Below are 22,343 nucleotides of genomic sequence, written 5' to 3'. Positions count from 1 at the left end.
AAAAATATTTACTAAGTGCCCACATCCTTCAAGCTATTTTGATGGAGCCTGCTGTCTAGGAGTTTGGGATCTAAGGCACTACTAATTTATACAGAGAGTTCTTACACTTGGGCAAAAGCATCTCAGACTTTGATCAGGGATTGATGTAAGTCTACACAAGTGTATGTGGGTGTGAGAGAGAGACAGGGAGAACAGGAGAGAAACAGATAGAAACAGAGGCAGAGAGGGAGACACAGAGAGAGGCAGAGAAAGAGAAAATCTCACTTACTTCCCACGAGCCAAATATGTGCTAGAAGTAAAGGAATGATGAAGATGAGGAGGGCTTTGAAAGAGAGAAGAGGTATTTTGAAGAAAAAGGAACACTTGTAAAAAAAATTCGGATTTCAGTATTGGCATACAATAGATCAAACAATGGCAAACAAATTTTACAGTATCAGAAATAAATCTAGGAAATATGCAAGATCTATACAAAGAACACTTCACCAAGAGATTAATATTTTTTAATCAACTAAATGGAGAGGCATAATATTATATATTAGATGTTCATCCCAGCATCAATTATGAAGATGAATTATAAAATGAGTTAATAAATATTAAGCAAAGTGCCTGGCACAAAGTAACTATTTAATTAATATTTGTCATTGTGGTAGAGGTTTAAATGTGACAAATTAGAGATGGGTATAAATATTGATTCCAACATAGGAGACTGACTAAGCAAATTATAACACATCCATTTATAACATGGAATATTACATAACTGTTAGAATCATGCTTTTGAAGAATTTTTATGATGCAGTTTAAATGTTTAAAGAACAATCAGAAGGAAAAAGACAGAATATAAAGTTGTATATGCAATGAGGTTCACATTCTTTACCAATTAAAAGTACCCACATACCCATATACACTCTCACGTGCATGAACATAAATGGGGAGGGGGGAAAGGCTGGAAAGTATTCCAAAATGTCTATGATGATTTTCTGTAAGTGGCAGGATTTTGGATGGTTATAATATCAAGGTTAAGAGCACAAATTCTATTATCAGGTCCATCCAGGTTTGAATCCTGGTTCTGCTGTTTGCTGCTGTGACACTGATGAAATTATTTACCCTCTGAGCCTCATTTTCCTCATCTGTAAATTGGAAACAATATCATTTACCTCCAAGGGATTGTTGTGTGAATGTAATGGGATAATATGTACTACCTACTTGATAAATCTTGGCTATTATAATTACAAGTTTTACTGTAATAAAAATTTGGTATTTCCCAATAATAAACATTTAGACCTCATTTCTAGTCAGAAATAAGGACTTTTCTAAAAATGATGAAAAGAAAAAAAACCTTCAGAAAGAGGAAGGGGTTGTAAATTAGTGAATTCTCCTCCACCTCAAAAGATGATTTTTGCTCTAAATCATTCTAATGACCCGGAATGGTCAGCTCTGTAGTTAACTCAAGACAAATGCTGTCTTATTCTGGTGCTTTGCTCTAGTCATAAAAATCTCTAAGGATAGAGAAACTACAGCTTAGCACAGTCCCTGGCACAAAGTAAATGCTTGGAAAATGTCAGAAGTTCTGTTTTTAGGGGGTCCGATTTTATTGGATTTTTACCTAAGCAGAAACTCACCTCCCACTTATTTTTTATTGGGATACAATTGACATGCAATTTTGTGTCAGGTGCATAATGTGTTGGTTTGATACATTTATAAGCTGCCATATGATTGCTGTTGTAGCACTAGCTAACACCTCTGTCATGTCACATAATTATCATTTACTCTTGGTGAGGGGAAGAATTAAGATCTAGTCTCTTAGATCTTTGATGTTTATAAAACAGTATTGTCTGTAGTCACTATGTTGTACATAAGATCTCCAGGACTTATTTATCTACTAGTTGCAAGTCTGTATCCTTAAACAACATCTCCCTAAATCCCCCAAACTGCAGCCCCTGGTAATCACCCCTCTTCTCTAATTTCATAAGTTTAGCTTTTTCAGATTCCATATATCAGTGATATCACCCAGCATTTGCCTTTCTCTGACTTATCTCACTTAGCATAATGTCCTCAACGTCCACCAGTATTGTCACAAATGGCAGGATTTCCTTCTTTCTCATGACTGAACAACATTCTGTTGTGCACATAAACTAGTTAATGTTTTTATATAATGTATATATCATAAATATGTAATATTTACCTGTACATTGATAGATTTAACTGCCCCAGGAAAGAATCCCAGAACAGACCACAAAAGAGAGAGATAGGCTTCTGTTTCCCAGGGGGCTGTTCTACAGAGCTCTTCACAGACCATTACTTTGTCCTGGTCTCAAGCCAGCACGCTCCCACATTAACATCAACTGCTGTTTTACTCTTCCTTTAACCTTCATTCCAAGCTAGAAACCATTACTTGGGACCAATTTGGTCACTGAGGAGGCAGGATCTATTTTTGTCTGGGTCCCAGTTTCCCAAGGCATTAATGATCTGGGTGTAAACAAGGCTTAACATGAATGAACAATAGGCCAGGTTTCACAGGCTCTTGTCTCTCCCTTCTAAGTCAACTCCTTGCAAAATCCCTTTCTCTATTTCTAGGAGGTGTTTCCCACCTGCTCACACAAAAATCAGATCTATTCTTAACATTTGTGGGACCTGTATGCTACTTCCAGTGGGCACTGGGGTAACTGTCAGGTGCCCCCAGGCTGCTTCTAAGCCCTGCCACCATCTCTTGTCAGTCCCCACCAACTTCTTTGGGCTCCATCATTGGTCCCCTGGAGCTCTGAAGGTGTAAAAGCTCTGTCACTGGGTCTTGTTTCCTTTTTAAAAGCAAACACAACAGGGTACAGCTTAGTGGTTTTTAGTATCTCCACAAGGTTGTGCAATCATCCCCACCATTCAATTCCAATAAATTTTTATCACCACAAAAAAGAAATCCCATACTCATTATCAGTCACTCCCCATTCACCCTCCTTCCCTGCCCCTGGCAACTACTATTATGCTTTCAGTCTCTACGAATTTACCTACTCTGGAAAGTTCGTATAAATGGGATCAAACATTATATGATCTTCCATAGCTGGTTTCTTTCACTTAGCATCATATTTTTCAAGGTTCATCCATGTTATCACAGGGCTCAGCACTTCCCTCTTTTTCAGGCTGAATAATATTCCATTGTATGGACGTACCATTTTGTTTTTCCATGCATTTGTTGATGGACATTTGGAGGGATTCCATTTTTTTGGCTATTATAAATAAAGCTGCTATGAACATTCATGTACACGTTTTTATATGAACATGTGTTTTCAGTTTTCTTTGGTATATACCCAGGAGAGGAATTGTTGGGTCGTATGGTAACTCTGTTTCAGTTTCTGAGGAACCACCAGACTGTTTCCAAAGCAGCTGCACCATTTTACATTTATATGGACAAGGCTTCCAGTTTCTGCATCCTTAGTAACCCTTCTCATTGTCTATCTTTCTTATTGTAGTCATTCTACTGGGTATCTCATTGTGGTTGAGATTTGCATTTCCCTAATGACTAATGGTATTGAGCATATTTTCAAGTGCTTATTGGCCATCTGTATATCTTGTTTGGAGAAATGTATATTCAGATCTTTGGCCCACTTTTAATTGTGTTGACATTTTATTGTTGAGTTCTAAGGTTTCTTTATATATTTTGGATACAAGTCCCTTATTGGATATGTAATTTGCAAATATTTCCTCCCCTGTAGTGGCCTGTGTGGGCCTTGCTTCTTTCACTGCTTTGTGAACCTTTTGGGGGCTTGCATCTGTGTGTTGCAGAATTTTTAGTGAAACCACTCTTCTGCTTTTTTGCGTGTAGCCATACTCTCCTTTGGTCCCCAACATGAACACTGGGCTGGCAACAGATTCAAAGGCAGGTCCAGGCTCTGCACTCAATCCTGAGTTGAATCCCAGCTCTGCCCCTTCCCCTAACTGCTGAGCCTAGGTTTTCCCACTTATTCATTGGATTGGTAATGCAGACCTCTCTGCATTGTTTTCAAGATTAAGTGAAATCCTAATCTCAGAGCCATTCCTTCAAGGCCTTGTATTCCTTCAATTTCAGCTACTGCCATATTAAAGATCCACATGCCTACTGTATAAAATTATCTGTAATAAAATGGGGCATAGCACAATTCATATGCAATTATGCAAATATTGAGGGGCATTCCATTTATGTGAAGAATTAGCAGTGACTTTGGCTGATGCAATGAAGGTTAAAGGCTGGAATTCTTTCACAAGCACTTGACTTAAAGCCAAAAATTCCTCTGGTCATTCAGACAGCAAGCCCATGTCCGCCATTCTAAGGCAGAAGTCCACCCTTCCAGAACTCAGACACAGCAGTTAGGTGACTCAGTTTGCCCTCTGTTCTGCCAGTGCCAACATAGCTGGTTCCCTTGGTCAGAAAGTCAAGCTGACCAGTTGTTTTGGTTCAGTGTTTGTTTTTGCTTTGTTTGTGTATCTGTCTGCTTTTCTGTCAGTCCATCCTCATATAAGGGAATTAAGGGAATGCTAAGTATCAGAGCCTCTATTAGTCACTGAAAATAGTGGTGAGTAAAGAGAAATGGGGTGTGCCTTCCTTCATGGAGCTTCTTGGGAGTGGAGTCAGGCCCTCAATAAGCAACAGAGTAAAATAACTGTGAGACACATCAGCAGCCATGAAAGAAACAAACCAAGGCTGAGTCTGAGCTTAGGTCAAGTACCTATTTAAGATGAGGTGGCCTGAGGAGACTGGCCCGAGGAAGCTGATGTGTAAGATGAGACGGAAGATTTACAGACACTGGCGGCCAGAGGCCGAGAAGGAAGAGGTTCCAAGCAGAGGAAGTGGCCTGGAGGAAGGGGGGTGGCGGGCAGGAAGGAGGAAGGTGGTGAGCTAGGAGGAAAGCTCCTAAAGAGGTGGAGACGCTTGCAGGGGCCAGAACCGGAGGCCACAGTTAAGAATGTGAGTATATCAAGGGTAACAGGAAGCCAGAGAGGTTTCAGAGGCACCTGTGGCTTCCAGCTCTTTCACCCACACTAGTGACTTACACCCGGTTCTCCTAAGGTATTATCAGGCATCAGGATCCTACCAGAAATGCTACCTCCCTCTAAGGTGTCACTGGCTGCTAAGACTTCACGCAGTTCCCTGTCTCGGGTGACAGAAACCTGCCTTCTGTGCCTCACCAAGGACGAAGAGGACTTAGTGGCAGAACTCTCAGTTTTTATTGAGGGTTTTGATCTTAAAGCTGGGCACAGTCATAAGGGAGCACGACTGAGCAAGGGGAATGTAGAACACATTGAAGTATGTTTAATAGCTCATTTGTTTTCATTTTCATCAATCAAAGTATGACATGATACTAATAGAATATAATAGCTAATGCTTATTGATACTATTTCCCAAGCATGGCTCTAAGCACTTTCTGTGCATTAGCTCATTTAATCCATAATGACCAGGAAGGCAAAATAAAAAATAACTGACAATGGCTTCCATTGTTATTATTTTGTGTTTGGGGGCTAATAGTTTTTTGAGGGTGAATGTGCAAATCCTGAGCACATTTGGTGGTAGACAAGAACAAACAAAATGAATGCATTTTTGACAGGGAGATCAGTAGCACAGATTAGAGATATACTTGCCCTATTTTTTTAATCAGTGACCAACTGTTTATTCCATTTAAGTTAAATCAGCTACCTGGTACAGAGTTATCAACAGTGCCTGGAATTTGGCTCTTAGGTTCTTTTGGACATAATGAATTAGTTACTGTAAGGGTTTTGTTAAGGAACTTACTATCATTGGCTTAAGTTTATAGCTCCTTTAGTAAGTTGCCTTTGAAAGCAGAGACATTATTTGCTTCCCTCTCTCGAGTCTCAGTTTTCTCAGCTGTAAAATGGGATATAAAATGTATTCCTGTGAGGACTCAATTATATGATGACACAAAGTGGTTGGTCCAGGGCCTGGCCCAGAAAAGGTACCCCTTGAATGTTATTTTAACATGAGACTTCATTATTATTACTGCTAACAGCCCCTGGCTTCACCTCCAGCCCCATCTCTCTCTCTCTCCTCCCTCTTTTGCTCCTACATTTCAATTATACTGGCTTTTCTTGAGGGTCTTCAACAAAAAAAATGATTTCCCACCCCTACACCTTTGCCGTTGCACAGTCTCTGCCAGGGAGACTCTCCCCCTGCCTCCTTCTCAAGTCTTAGAATCTGGGTCTGCCTGCTCCCACCTCAGTAAGAGCTTCCTCTCTAATTCCCATTTTTTATTACCTTTTAAATATTCTAGAATCATTTTATTTATTTGAATGTTTACCTACCTATTTTCAGAGAAGAAGCTCCATGTAGGCAGGGAGCAGGGCCTGGAACATAGTTGGTGCTTAGTAAATAGTTTCTGAATGAATGAATGGCTGTCCACCTAGGATAGTGGGTCTCCACTCACCTCAGAATGACCTCAGAAGCTTTTAAAAAAGTACTAATGTTGGAGTCCCAACCCCAGAGATCCTGATTCAATTTGTCTGGGATGGGGCTTGGGCATAGGAATTTTTTAAAGCTCCTCCAGGGAATTCTAAGGTGCAGCCAGGGTTGGGAACCACCAACACAGAAGAATATAAAAGCATAACTTTGGGGAGTTTCATCAGCAAATGTACTTCGCAGCCACCCCATAGGTGATGTTTCATTCTCATCTGGTATCATGTGGGATGCAGCAAGAGTTCTGCTCAAAGACCAGAGAGAAAGGACAAAGTACTTTCCACATTGTCTTGGCTCAGAAGAGTGGAGCAGTTTTACCATTTGATGTAATGTCACAACTTCCTAGAACATTGGATCCACTGGTGTTCAACTCTAGTTATCAAACTTTATGCGGTCATACCAGGTCTCTCCTTCTTAGAAGTGTGGATACCACGAGCTGCCTGGACCTTCTGACAGGTAGCCACGAGGCTTGGCTGCACAGCCTCATGACCCAGTCTTGCTGCTCTCTGCTGCAGCTTTCCTGGGATTGGGCATGGAAACGTTAGTCAACCTCATTTCTGGCTCCTGACCAACCTTCCTTCCATGGAGCTGAGTATCATGTGTCTATCCAGGGAAGAGATGTATAAATAAGCTTGAAATAACTAGATGCAGTGACCATGGTGTCATTAGTATTTACTACAGGAGGAAGGCACTTGCTCACTTTTCTGTTGAAGTGTGACCTTTGCTGACTCAAGGCAGCTGACCAAGACCCGGATGCTCTTACTAGGTTTTGTAATGACTGTTACATTTTGCCAGCATAAGCTCAGGCTCAGAGGAAAGGGAAAAGGCACTGGTCAGGAGACCTAAGTGCCTTATAAAAGGTGTGATGAGAGCCCATTTGTTCTACCCTCCAAGACAGGTTCATTTGCCTCACAAAGGAAAATAAAAACTGGTAAGAAACTATGGACAGTGAACAGACATAGCAACTTGCTCCCTAGCACCTTAAAATAAGGGTGGTTGGTTTATGAAATTTTGAAGTTTACAGCTCAGAAGGAACTCCAGGCAATGTCCAAGCACCACAAATATAAGCCAAAAGACAATGGACATGGAGGAAGGGTGTGGCTTACAAGGGGTAACACGGCAATCATCACTTCAATCTACATGAGGCAAAATTTCATAGAACTATACACGTACAAAAAAACAAAGTAAAAACTGGTGAAATCTGAATAAGATATATACCAAAGTTCATAGTATCATACCAATGTCAGTTTCTTGGTTTTGACAAAGTACTGTGGTTAATGTAAGATCTCATGAGGGGAAGCTTGGGTGGAGTACCGTCTTGGTCCTATCTTTGCTACTTACGGTAAGCCTTAATCTATATCAAAATAGAAGTTATAATCTGGGGGAAAAAAGACAAAGGACCAGGAGAAGCTGGGAGAAAATTCTGTAGTGTATATAACAGATTATCTGCTGTGCTATACAGTACAGTTCCCACCAGCCACATGTGACTACGGAGTACTTGAAATATGGCCAATACCACAAGTTTTATAATATTTTGGACATGTTGGGTTAAATAAAATATATATTATGAAGGTTAATTTTACCTATTTATTTTAATTCTTTTAATGTGGCTACTAGAACATTTAAAATTATATATGTAGCTCCCATTATATTTCTATTGCACAGCACTGACTTATAATATGTAAAAAGTCCCCATAAACCAATGATAAAAAGACAACCAATAGAAAACTGGACAAAGGATAGTTGTAAAAAATTCATCAAGAACTGCATTAGACCAATAAACATTCATCCATACAGCGAGTATTTATTGATTTCCTTCTATGTTTCAGGCACTGTATTAGTCACCAAGGACTGATATGCTGGTCTGAGAAAGTTTCCCTAAGATAACATTTGGGCAGAGGGCTGAAGGATGTACAGAGAGCTCAATCTCACCTTTAATCAAAGAAATGTAATTTTAAGATTCTTTTTCACCTATCAGAATGACAAAAAATTAGATTGATAATATACAGCATTGGCAAGGATGTAAGGGAAAGGGCACTTTAAACACCGTTAGTGGGAGTGTAAATTTGTGTAGCTTTTTTTACAGGCAGTTTGACTCTATCTCTTCAAATGTAAAAACATCTACCCTTGACTCAGCAATCCCATGCCTAGGAATTCATCCTAAGGAAAGGCTCAAATGTGTGCAAAAATATTTGAATAAGGATGTCCACTGCAGCCTATTGTGTAATGGCAAAAAACTAAATAACTGAAGTGTCTGTTGGTGACATATGACCAATTCAGTGACAAAAACAAAGCCACTAAAAATAATAAGATAACTATGCTAGCAATCTTACTGTAGGTTTGAAGCTGTTTGAAAACAAAAAGTTACCCTAAAAATGTGCTGTGACAAATTAAGATTTTCCCCAAGAATGGGAGGACAATGCAACGTAAAGAACTCTCTCAATATAATTCAGACCAAAGAACACTCACTTGGAAAGTGGCCCAACCTATGTTAATGGGAAAACACATGTTGCAGAACAAGTATGGTACAGGACTATTCATATTTTTGGAATAAAAAGAAAACAATAAAAAACTGAGTGTGTGTGTGCCCATGTGTATGTGTGTATAACACTATATAGTGTGTTTATATATAGATAGTATGTATACACACACACACACACACACACTACACCAAACTAGCTGTGTAACTTTGGACAAACCGCTTCAACCTCTCTGTGCCTCGATTTTTCCATCAGTCACATGGAAACAATAAAGCATCTACCTCATAGGGTTGTTATGAGGACTGATGAGATCAGCCTTGAAAAAAATTTAAACCCTGCCTGGTACAAAAGAAATGCTCAATCAATATTCTCTGCTATAATTCGGATCCTGTCAAAGAAAAACTCAGAGGCTAAAACATTTGGAAAAGAACAAAAATTTACTTGTAAAGAAATGCATGGAAGCCCAGCTTCCAAGCAACCAGCTAGCCAAAGAAAAAGCACAAGTTTTTGAAGGCAATAAATGCAAAGTTGCCAAGGTTACCAAGATTTACAAAGCAAAAGAGTGTCTTTCTCAAGAGATTACAGTACCCACAAAGGAAGTGACCTATGTTAGGCACCAACATAGGGATGAAGGTGTCTTTGCTAAGATTTATGGGAAATACCCAAGGTTTTAATACTGGAGGGATGCAGCTAGACTGACCCTGTTATTCTTGGTTTATCTCAGGGTGCAAATTGCTGTTTCTTTATCTTGACAGCAATACATGATGTGCTGAGTCATAATGGAAGCAGGAGAAATTGGCAGTTTTCCTTTCATATTATCTGTGGGAAAAATGATTTTAGAAGCAAACAATGGTTATCTCTGGGAAATAGGATTGGGAGGAGGTGTCCTATTTTCTTGTGTAAGTTTCTGTGGCATTTGGATGCTGTCCATGTTCACAGACTTCATTTGTAAATTCTAAAAGAACTGATACGATCATGTACATTTTAAATATCTAAGCCATCCCATTTCTTTCTAGTTCTTCCACGATAGATGGGATAGTTTGCTTTCTAACCTCTTCAGAAAAAGATTGATAAACTATGTGTTTCTCTAAAACCCATTTCCACCACTTCAGTCTGCAGCATCTGCCAGGAGTCCCTGAGCGTGTGGCTCCCACTGGGAGAAGAAAAGAATGACAGCCAATGAATGGGGAGGGAGGAATTGGTTCCCGCCTCATTGTTAGATCTCCACCCTGAACCCTGAGACCCCCAACCAGTGAAGTCCCTCAGAGCGAAATCTGAGAGTTCCAAAGCCTCCCACCCTCATCCTGCCCCTCACCTTTTATCCCTATATTTACCCAACCCGTGGGCCAGTGTTAACCATTTGCACGCGCTTACTCATTGGCTCCTCCAGTGTGATAAAGGTGCTCTTACTATTGTCCCCAATACAGATAGGGACCCCGAGACTTAGGAGGCTTGGTAACTTGCTCTAATTCTCACAGCTGATAACACATGGAATTTAATCCCAGTTCCCTCTGAGTTTCGAGCCAATGCCGTGTTACACACTCCCTTGGGGGAAATGTTAAGGTGGCGAGCATCTTGACCTTGCAGGACATAAAGGATAGCTGCCTAGACCAAAGGTTTCCAACCCTAAGAAGCTTTTAAAAAAAAAAAAAACATACTGTGGCAACAACCAAATATTCATCAGCAGATGGATAAATAAAATGTGCTATATTCATCCAACGGACTATTATTCAGTCTTAGAAATGAAGGAAGTTCTGACACATGCTACAACACGGATGAATCTTGAAGACATTATGCTAAGTGAAAGAAATCAGACACAAAAGGACAAATAGTGTATGATTCCACTTATCCAAGGGACCTAGAGTAATAAAATCCACAGAGACAGGAAGGAGAATGGTGGGTGCCCAGGGCTGGGGGAGAGGGAATAGGGAGCTAGTGTTCAATGGGTGCAGACGTTCAGTTTGAGATGATGGATGATGGAGATGGTGCACAAGAATGTGAATGTACTAAACACCACTGAATTACACACTCAAAAAAGAGTAGAAATGGTAAATCTTTATATATAAATGTATATTTCACCACAATTTTTTTTTAACACTGCTGGCTGGTCTCCACACCAGTTAAATCAGAATCTCTTCCAGACAGATCCAGCCATGTGGGGTTTTTTTGTTGTTGTTGTTTTTAATGCTAGCTGTTTCTGATGAGCACCTAGGATTGAGAACTCCAGAATTCAGGACTGGGAATTCTGGAACTCACCCTGCTGGCAGTCGCTGATGTCACTGCAGGGTCCCGTTTTCCCATTCACACAGAGATCTGAAAGCTAGTCCTCTCATTGCTGAGTCTCCCAGCCTGTTGCTGACTGAGGTGGCTGGAATCCAAGAATTAATGGAAAGCTCTGGAAGCAGAAAGCTCTGTGGTATACTGGGTGTTTCTCTGGCTTTGTAATTGCCTGCATATGCCTCATCCCCCTTAATCATCCAGGAAGAAGAGCAATTATTACTGAATTTCTGTGACTTCAGGATCAAGAATAGAGTTCCCACTGACATCTACGGCCCACTGCACCAATTGTGTCCCTCTGTCCATCTGTCCATACTTATGACTACATATTCCCAGGCTTATTTGAGTGGCAGTGCAACTTTGGGGAGATGCTCAGCAGCGGGAGTTATGATAAAGAAGACTTATTATAAGACTGCTCAGCTGGCCTGGCCTCTAGCTCAGCAGTAAATGTTCTCTGAGCACCTCTACTTTGCCTGGCACTAGGCTAGGTTCTAGGGGGACCCCATGATGCCTTCAATGAACTTACATTCTATAGGAAAACGGACTTATTCATTCACCCATTCACCCAATACCTCTTCCTTGAGCTCCAATAGTATACCAGATGCTTGCTCAAAGTACTAGAAAAACAGGCAATTTTAAAATATTTATCAAGTCTGGCAGGAGCTCAGATCAGTAGGGATGCTCTGTTGGGCCCAGTGGTCACCTTTAAGTTGCTGTATCATGAGGAAGTCTGGGGGAATTCAGAGGAGGGGCCAAGATGGCTGAGACACAGGGAGAGGTGGCTGCTATTTACCAGCCAGTACAGAAACATTTCCGTATTTTAACTGCTGGGAAAACCATGTGAGTTGGTACCAGTTGAATGACAGCTTGGCTTGGGCATGGAGGTAAACAGTCCAGCCAAGGTCCCTGACCTCAAGGATTGACCTTCAATGCAGGAATAGGTGAACTTTTACCGTAATGGGCCAAATAGTATTTTAGGCCTTGCTGGCGGTATGGTCTCTGTCCCAGCTACTCAAGTTGTCATAGCACAAAAAGAGGCCACAGGCAATAATAAACCTATGAGAGTGGCTGTGTTCCAAACAAATTTTATTGACAAAAACAGCAGGCTGGATTTGGCCCATAGGCCATAGTTTACAAACCCCTGTTCTAGTGGGTGAGACAGAATATCCATTCATCCTTTCATTCTACAAATATTTATCAAGCATCTTCTAGAAGGCAAACTTTGCGCTGGGCCCTGGTATACTGGGCTGAACAAGGTAGGTAATGATCCTTGTCCACGTGGCACTTATACTCTAATCTGAGAGGCCCCATCACTTTAATATGCTATGGTAAATACCGAGATGAAAGGAATCAGGGAATACAGAAGGGAAAGTTAACTCAGCCACGGAGCTCAGGGAAGGCTTCCTGGAGGAGGGGATAATGTGTTGCCTGCTGATATCAGCCCGAGAAGCACATGTCTTTTCTCTCGGTTGTCTGTTATCACCAGCTCTTTCCTTGTGTCCCCTAGTCTCTGAACAGCTACAACGATGGGGACATCGAAGGATCCAAGCGTCTCGGGAGGAACGCCAAGTGGGTGGCCATTGCCTCCATCATCATCGGCCTTCTCATCATCGCTATTTCCTGTGCAGTACACTTCACGAGGAAGTAAGTCGGCTTTTTGACCCCCCCCTGATGTAAAATGCCTTTTCTTGAATGCCTGTTAGAATTTATGAGGATACGCTAGGTTACACTCTGGTAACAAACGATCCCAAGCAAGAGTTTTCACTTCTTTTCTTCACGCATGTTAAGGGGCTGCGTTAGTTTGTGGAGGGACCTCCCCGCCCACGTCCCCAAGAGCCCGGGCTTTCCGAAGCTCCATCACCTTGGAGCTGCTCTGTCTAGAACAGGAAGGAGTCAACAAACTTTTTCTATAACAAGTCAGATAGTAAATATTTCAGGCCTCTATCACCATCCTAGTTGCAGCTACTTAACTCCACCATTTTAGCACAAAAGCAGCCATACGTATAATGTGAAAATGAATGGGTGTGGCTGTGTTCAATAACACTTTTAAAAAAAACAGGTAGTTGGCCCATGGGTACCATGGGTTGGCCCACTGGTAGTTTTCCAATGTCTGATCTAGAACATGAGGTCTCCTCAGGCTAAGGCAAGAGAGAAAAAAACCAGAGAATTCCGCATTCTCTGTCTCAGCTCTGGTCATTTAGCCCATAATTTACTGGCTAAAACCAGCCACTTAGTTCTACCTGTTGGTGAGAGAGTGGGAAATGTGGGAGAGTAAGTAGCATATTTAATATTATTTTCTCTGCCTTATCATCTGACCTGCTAAATGATTTCCCACATGATTTTCCATTCAATAAGACCATCTGTTCTTAGGTTAAGGGCAGAAGGGTCACCACATATTTTTGGTATTGCCAATGAGTTTTCATCTCATAAAGAGATGGATGCTGGTGACATTTCTGTCTGGATTTAGACAGATTTATTCTGATGTCTCTAACCAGCTGGCATGGGCTCCATCTTCTAGAATCAATGACATTTTCATCAGAGGTTTGACAGAGGGCAAGGTCACATGGTGGACATCCAAGATCCAGATATGGCAAGCCCAGGCCCATCTCTGTTTTACTGTGAAGCTACTGGCAAGGCAGATAAGAACTCCGAGAAATCTTTTAGCTCTTCTGCCAGGACAGCATGGTTATTGCTACACCATTTCCCTTGAGATGAGAAGGTCAGCCTCTTTGGCTTGGTTTCAGGAGGGGCTCATTAGGTGGGTGAGAGGGAAAGGGGACACCTATTAGCCCCCTTTAGCCTGCCAGGTCAGTCAACCCAAGAGGGTGGTGGATGTCACAGTAAGTCAACTTCGTATCAGACAAGTCAGGTCCAGAAGCAATCAGGCAATTGGATGAAGGGAGCAATATCGAAGTAGGAAGTGTCACAAAGGAAAAAAGAGACAGCTTTGGCCAAAGAGAGGAAAAAAGGATTCTAAATAGCAAAGGAACCTCAAGGTTTCTGGCTGCAAGATGGCCAGTTGCTGATGTTGGTCTGTGGAGAAGATGGATGGGGAGTAGATGTGAACACGTGACTTTATTCTTTGAGGAAGGTGCAGTGCGCTGTGTGTGTGCGCGTGGGCCTGCGGAGCGCGGCCTGCAGGTCTGGCCCCAGACTTCCTGGGTACAGGTTCCCTCTCCACCGCTCACTTACTTCAGCCAGCTGCCTGACCTTCCTCTGCCTCAGTTTCCTCCTCTATAATATGGGGATTATAGCAGTACTCGTTTAGTAAAGCTATCGTGAAGGTTGATTAGATGACCCACAGAAGGTGTATAGCTGGGTGTCTGTTCCTGAGTTGTTGCACAAAAAAACGTAAACCATTTATTAGTCCTATTATTACTATTATTAATGTAACTAGCAGAGGACCTCAGAATTTAAGATGCTACTACATAGAGTTCAAGGCTTAGAATACAGGAGCCAAACTCAAAAGGCAGCGTCCTAGGAAAGTGATGCCAAGTCTTAGCTTATCTCTTAGGGATTTGCGAGAATATGTACTGTCCAGATCAGTGTTTGGGCTAAGTGGGTTATAATAATCCCAGCTGACACTGACATAGAACTTACCATATACCAGCAACTGTCTAAGCTCTTGCATAAATTAGTCTTCATTGAATCCTCACAGCAACGCCACGCAGTAGGTATTATTGCCCCCATTTGCAGAGGAAACTGAGGCTCAAAAAAGTGAAGTGACTTACCTGAAGTCTCACAGCTGGTTAGTGGTCAAGGCAGAGTTTAAACCTGAAATAATAAGGCTTTGGAAACTGTGTTCTTAACCACAGTGCCACACCACCTCCAAGCCAAGATGTCCCTTCTAGTACTGGGCAACAACAAAGGCCATTAGATGGTACTCACCTCGTAGCCATCTCCAGAACTGACTTATATGGGGGTGTTAAGGTGAGATTCCAACCTGCAAAAGAGCATGCGATGAATCAGGACCAAGGGTAACAAAATCAAAATATTGTAGGTGTTGTCCAGAAACATACATAAATGAAGCAGGCTGGTTGTAGGACAATAGGGAGTGGTGGGGACTGTGGTGAATTTAAGAACACAGTTGGAAGGGAGCAGCCACCACTCTGCCCCAGCTAATTGTTACCACTTAGAACACAGACCCCACAGGGCATATTTTTCAAATGACATTGGGAATCTGGGTTTTCATTTCAAATCTCCTGATTTTTAGATGTTGACAACCAATTCACATTGTTTAAACACATGGTAAGGGCCAAAAACAAGACAAAACACAAAAACCGCCTCTGTAGCCTGGAACTTACTAACTTTGTTGTCTCTGGTGGACAGTTTGGCTTTCAAAGATCAGTTTGCTCTTTAGGTAAAACCACCCAAGAGGTTTTACAAAGGACCCAGGAGCCTTCATATATGGGGACTTTCTCTGGTCTAAGCATAAAAGTTTCTATTTGGACACAAAGCATCAATGTGTATGTTTGTGATTGAGGTTTTGTTAGTAGTTGTAAAAGATAGGAGAGGAGGTCACCTGTCCATCCCTATTTCCTAAAAGGCAGTGTTCACAGTGTTAGAACCTGGACTTCAAATCCTAGCTCTCTACCACACAGACCTCCCTGGCAAGTTATTAAATTCTCTGAGCCTCAATTTCCCTATCTATAAAGTGAGGGTAGAATTGTAGAATTACTTCCCTATCTATATGGTCAGGTTCCTTTTAGATATCTTTCACCCCAAGTTATCAAAGAAAACAAAAATTTTCCCAGAGTTCAAATCCCATGGAGAGGCTCAAATTTAAAGGCTTTGTGTGTGTGTGTGTGTGTGTGTGTGTGTGTGTGTGTGTGTGTGTGTGTGTGAGAGAGAGAGAGAGAGAGAGAGAGAGAACAAGAAACTAGCCTATAGAGAATGAAATCAATTCTATCTTCCATTAAGACCAATAACAGGCCAGTTTCTCAGTAATCCTTTGAAATAAAATTTCCTAGCCCTAGGAAGAATTTCATGGCGATGTGGAATTACTAAGGCAGGAGTTCCCAAACTTTAGGCTGCAAAAGTGTCACCTGGGGAGGTTTAAAAGTTGGCATCGGAGCCCCACCTTCAAGGATTCCAAGACATTAAATCAGAAATGAGGCCCAAGAATCTGCATTTTCCAGCTTCCAGCTCCCACTCTGGGGTTCAGACACAGGTGGCCAGCAGCCACTCTTTGCCAGACTTCCTCTCTCCCAAATCCAAATGAAGAACACACTAATAGTAGCCAGCCTCTAACAGAGTGGTCAGTTTTCATTTACATCAGCAAACTCACCCTAATGTGTTATAGCTAACTCAGTGCCAAGGAGGGGAGTCAAGTTACCTTCTAGGAGATAAACCCAAGGGATGCTCTTTTGTAACAATCTGAAAGGCAGCAAGGACTTCCACAGAAAGGCCTGGGGAAAATCTGACATTAGAGGAAACCAAGTCTGGAGATGAGAAAGAAAGCCTTGAATATGTGAGTTTCATATTGAATTTCTGAGTTACATTCAGAAAAACTGTTGAACTAAACCATTGCCTTTTTTAAATTGTGAAGTCCTGCCTTTCAAAAAATTATCCTTTATACTTATCAATAATGAATTCTCTCTCCCCCAAATGATTGAAATTCCAGGTTGTTTACTTTCTTGAATAGACTCAGGTCACGATAGTCTTTACCCAAACTCATAAAAAGGTCTCTTTCATCCTTACGTAGATATCTACGTAAACTATGTGGTGGTTGGAGCAAAGAAAGTTTCATGACATCAAATCCGTATGAGCTGGGAATCACTGAACTAAAATATTCAACATCTTTGGAGAGAATGCTTTGCTGACACAAGTTTTCTGATCCAAACAGAATCAGAGACTCGCAGTTTCTCAAAGTCAGAAAATTCCCTCCTCTCAAATTGCTAGAGAAAGCAGAGAAATGAATCACACGGAGGTAAAACATTTAAATGCTGCAGTAGTGTACTGATCAATCTCATCATTCAAGTCCCCAGCCTAAGTCAACATATCCCAGGCTTATACTTTCTGCTGGTACCTTGAGGATTCAAGCAAGGGTAGGTTATTCCAGTCATGTTTCTCAAAGTCCCAGAACCACCTATGACAGATTCAGCTGGGAATGTTTGTAAAAATGCAGATTCCTGGGCTCCAGTCAAGTACCTCCAAAAGTTCCCCAAAATAGTTCTAACTATTCTACAGGTGCAGAACCACTGTTCTAGGGCTTTGCGTGTAATGGTGGACATTCTGGCTGTGTGGACATATGCCACAAAATAGGACTTTTTCACCTCCCTAGGATACTCGATAGAAGCTTCGGCTATTCCCCCTACTTCCCCCTGCCCTCCAGAAAGTTGACACCCTCCCAGGTTTCCTCTTCCTTCTGTCCTCATGATCAGTTTCATGGACACATATCTGATGCTTCGTCAGTCAAACTTCCTTTGCAGCAAAACCAGTTGACAAAGCTTGAGTGTGAGGGAGAGAAGTGTTGTCTTCCACAAAAATGACAGATGACATCAGGTGGTGTATCATCTTCCTGTGGGGTGAGCCTCTAATGTCAGGGCATAAGGAGAGGTTTGAGTGTAATCAAAATTAATCTTGGGAGCATTCCTAGGTGGGCATCCTACTAGAGACTCATACTCCATGTCTTGATCAGCTTACTTTAGCCAGGTGTTCCCTCCAGTGCTGGAAGAGGTGCCATTCCTCAGGCTGAGCATCAGCTGAAGGAGCTGGCTGCATAGGAATCATGGCACATACTCAAGCCCTGGAACTGTGCTCTGAGCTCACACAAGAGGAATAGGAGTCATATACCCACCCCTGCTCACAAGTGCGGAGCGGGATGATAACCAGAATCTCCAGCTGCACTGAACCAGTTGCTTTTTTCTCTTTGAGGGGCATGAATACTTCATTTGCCAAAACTTAAACACACATGGAAAACAGTTCCACTGAACTTACATCTCTGGGTAGTCTTCTATATACCTAAACAACCAGGCACTCCCACGCAGTGTGCATTAAAAATGTTTGTTTGTCATTCTTAGCAATAAAAGCCTTCATATTCCAAGCTTCCATTAAGGAAGAACATAGTGTCTAAACAGGGTTAAGGGCCCCAGACTGTCTCCCATTAGCAGGCACAGAGTTAGCAGATATTTTAACCCATTATGCTCTGGTACAGCTTCTGTCTTATAAACAAACTGGAATGAGTCCTTTCCTGGCCTCAAAATAGACTTCAATTGCATTAGGACTGGGAAATAAGCATATGAATCAAGGTGGGCAAGAAGCAAGAAGTTGGCGTTCTTACAAAACATAAAGTGAATCCATCTCCTTCCCTGTGTTATTGCCTGGAGTGATGCTTCTTGGGGATTGCTTTTCACAGCTGCCTCCTCAGAGAAGTGGTTTTGATTCCATGATGAAAATTGGGGAACATTTCCTATCTCCATTCAGAAGGTCAGAAGGGCCTTTCTTTGTTGGTCCAGATAAGCTGAGGCAAGGGTAAGTCACACCTAAGTCATCATCAACAATGGAAAGAGCTTTGCTTTGACCAGGATATAAATTGGTGGACACTGACAAAAAAATAAAAATAAATGTGAAAAAGATATCCAGCCTTTCTGGTAACCAGTAATGGGCAACACAAACTAAAGCAAAAATGAAATACTGTATTTTTTTCTGTCTGCCAGAGTGAAACAATTAAAAAGATGGATAACATCAAGGCTGGTGAGAGTGTGAATAATTGGATGCAACACTGTTAGTGGAAGGGTAAATTGGGACAGGTCAATTTGGATGTATCTTTTAAACTAAAAATCCATGTGCACACCCAGCAATTCTACTTCTCAGGATTCCCCCTCGATACAGGTACATAAAAGGCAGGTGAAACAGTAGTTCTCATCCCTAGCTGCACATTAGAATCACCTGGGGAGCTTTAAAAAATAACAGTGCCTGGGGCCCACCCTGGATCAGTTAAATTAGAACCTCCCATGACAGGGATGGGCACTGTAGGATTTTAGGGCTTTCCAGATGATTCTAAAGTGCAGCCAGGGTTGAGAACCAAGGATATGCAGTGATGTTCATTGCAGTTGGGTTTGAAATAGGGGAAACCGTGCCACATCCTAATGCCCATCAGTGGGAGAATGGTTAAATACACAGTGGTTCATTCATAGGCTGGACCACCACAATGCAGTGTGAACATGGAACTGTCTCCCTAACTATGACTTTCCAACTGCAGGAACATTTTCATTTCCATCAATGCCCATAATAATAGAGCACGACACTTTAGGGTGCTTACTTTGAAGCTAGGCTGTTGGGGTTTAAATCCAGGTTCTGCCTCTAAGTAGTTGTGTGCCCTTGGGCATGTCTTTTAACCAGGCTGTGCCTCAGTTCTCTCATCTATAAAATGGGGATAAAACAGTACTTATCTCATAGGGCTGTGAAGGTTATTGCTATGATCACCAGCAACAAGAGCAGTGGCTGGCATGTAAATTTGTTGAATAAATGTATATTATGTAATGATCTCCTTTATGTAAACACACACACAAATTCCTAAGTGCATATTTATGGATTTGCGTGCTGAGAAAAATGATTGGAGGATGCACACCAAATGCTAACAGTGCTACTAACCCATAAGGAGGAGAATGAGGCTCAGAATGCTCACAAGGCATTTTGCTGCATCTGTATCATTTGATTATTTTGCATGTGCCCCTGCAAAATAAAATGTTTCCCAGTAAAGTATGTTTCCCCAAAGGAAGCCAGTGCTAGACTCAAATGTCTGCAGATCTGCCATGTCAGTCTGTGTTGAATCAGAGTCACTGCTCTCCAAGAAGGAAGGCTTTGGGCTGAGAAGGCTTGGTCTTGTTGTCTTTCCCTCTTCCTCACTCTATCTGTCTGTACCACACAGAGCCTGAGCAGCCAGCAGTCAGCCACACGCAAGGAGGATTGACCTCATCGGCATACCCCACCAAAGGAGTTTCTGAGGAATGGATCTTTGACTTCGGACTGTGAGATCTTTCCCTCCTGGACTCTCCAGAGGCAGGTCCCTGGCAAATGAACTACAAAAAAAGAAGTCCAAAATTTAGGAAAACCAAGCAGCACAGCCAGATCAGCCAGTCACTGGGTTTTCTTAAAAAAGGAAAAAGAAAAAAAAAATCAATCTCACTGAGTTTAGAAAAGGCCTTTGTGTCCATTCTCCTTCTCCAGCAGCAAGCCTCAGTAAGTCTCATTACTGTAATTGGAGGGCGGGGCCTGGAATTAGTGGGAGAGGGCGATTCTAGGAAGAGCAGTGGATGCTGGTGTTTGCAACGTGGAGCATATTTAAAGTTATCTAATAGAGTTGAATTTGTGCATTTCTTCCTTGTATTTTTACATGTTGTACCTCCATTTCAGTCTCCAGTAGGTCCTCCTCCATCAGAACCCCAGCAGAGTTCACCCATTCTGTCACCAAAGAAACACATGCAGGGGCTTGCTGGCTTTTTGTCCCCATCTCACTCTTCCTAAGTGTCCCCCTCCCTTGCTCACATCCACCACTGGTTCCCTCACTTTTCACTCAAACAGACCCTGAGTATGTTCTTAGTGGTCAATTCCAGGCACATAAGCACCTTCCCCAATCCCAGTTTTGGGAATTAACTGGCTGTATTTAGGGAATGTGTTTTTTTTCAATCTCTCTCTCTCTCTCTCTCTCTCTCTCTCTCTCTCTCTCTCTCTCTCTCTCTCTCTTTCTCTCTCTCTCTCTCTCCTTTTAGCAAGTCTCAGGCAAGATCTTTGATTTTCCTGGATGCCACCTGGAAATGCCACCTATTGTATTACTTTTGTGACAAATGTAAACTCCTTAGGTGTTTAATTGGTTTAATGAAACCGTTATTCCGCCTGCCAGAACACGCTAATCCGGTGTTTCACACTGGTGATACACAAGATAATTTTTAAGACGTTTACAGACACAATATTAAGTGACACTAAACCACCAACTCTGTTTCTCCTTTTCTATTCTTTTTCAATCCTGCTTACAGCAAGGAGAATGTCTCTTTAATGCTCCTGGGACCTTAACACCATCCTGATACTTTGGTTCTTTTGCCTCTTAATAAAGGAAGAGCAGGCCTCGGGTTCAAAATCTTCTGTCTAGATAGAATTTAATAACATGGTTTTGTTTTTGTTGTATTTGTCTTATTATTTAACTTCCTTTTATAGTTTCCACTTAGGGATGTGATATATTGTTCCTGTTCAAACAAAATTTACTTAGGAAAAGTAAGTGGACTTAAAGAAAATATCAACTGGTTAACAAAACAGGTGATATGTATATATGGCGAAAATAACTTGAAGAACCAATGTTAGAAACACAGTGATATTGAACTTGCAAGAGAAAAGGAAGCTTATTCTAGGGGGATAAACATGAGGCTGAGACAAAACACCTGAGTTCTAATGCCCTTTTTTGCCACCAACTAGGATGCAAGCTGATTATAGGCAAGTTTCTTAGCTTCTCTCTGCCTCAAATTTCTTCATCTGGAATATAAAGATAAGAACACCTGCCTACTTTTCTCAGCATTGTTATGAGAATTAATCGTCATAATAGATGTGAATGCCCCTGGCGGGAAATTCTCAGTGCTACACAAATACAAAGCATTGTTCTTAGATTATTATGCATCTCAGGCATTTGCTAAAATCCTGGACCCTAGCAAAAAAATAAATAAACATTGATGGACAGGAGATGCCACCTGTCATTTCACCTGGAGGTCCATCATGAGCCAGCAGTTGTCCCAGGGAGGAAATTGAATCAGGGTCACGAATCCTCAGCACACAGAGATCCTAGCGTCATTCCAGTATATTTGATCCTGATTTCTGTTTCAGACATCTTATTTTTTGTTTGTTTGTGTTTAGGTCCCTGATCGTTTTACCCAAATCAAATAACAAGTGTTGCTGAGAGGCAGAATAAAAATGGTTTTAAGTAAGCCTTTACCATGGTGTGTCAACTGTGTTTTCCTGTGGCTCCCAACCTTCTAGAGATTTCCATAACCAAAATGGGCTCATGATCCCAGCTCAGCCTGGAGGGAAGACCATAGAGAACCCAGGGGTGGGGCTAGAGGTGTCAATTCGGCCCCCAACTTATGGCCTGATATGCCCTTCTAAGAGACATTGAAAAGGTTGGTCACACATTGAAAAGGCAAGTCACTAAGTGAGATCCCTGAGTT

General features: G+C 41.7%; 1 protein-coding gene across 2 annotated transcripts in view; it reads left to right on the top strand.

Moving 5' to 3' along the window:
- TMEM233 (transmembrane protein 233) overlaps positions 1-22,110 on the top strand; it is a 32,946-nt gene extending 10,836 nt beyond the window's left edge. Inside the window, exons 2-4 of one of the 2 annotated variants that reach the window (XR_008993675.1) lie at positions 12,698-12,834; positions 17,574-17,694; positions 20,063-22,110. Coding sequence is in view for 1 of the 2 variants with exons in the window: in XM_036929485.2 (XP_036785380.1) it covers positions 12,698-12,834; positions 20,063-20,069 (144 nt within the window). In the remaining variant the exon portion in view is untranslated. The remainder of the gene's footprint in view (positions 1-12,697; positions 12,835-17,573; positions 17,695-20,062) is intronic. The other variant, XM_036929485.2, reaches the window with a different exon arrangement.
- Positions 22,111-22,343: the final 233 nt, after the last annotated feature.

Source organism: Manis pentadactyla, chromosome 14 (genome assembly GCF_030020395.1).
Source record: "Manis pentadactyla isolate mManPen7 chromosome 14, mManPen7.hap1, whole genome shotgun sequence".
In the NCBI taxonomy this organism is placed as follows: Eukaryota; Metazoa; Chordata; class Mammalia; order Pholidota; family Manidae; genus Manis; species Manis pentadactyla.
Note: the sequence above shows the minus strand (reverse complement) of the source record. Positions and strands in the feature narration are given on the sequence as shown.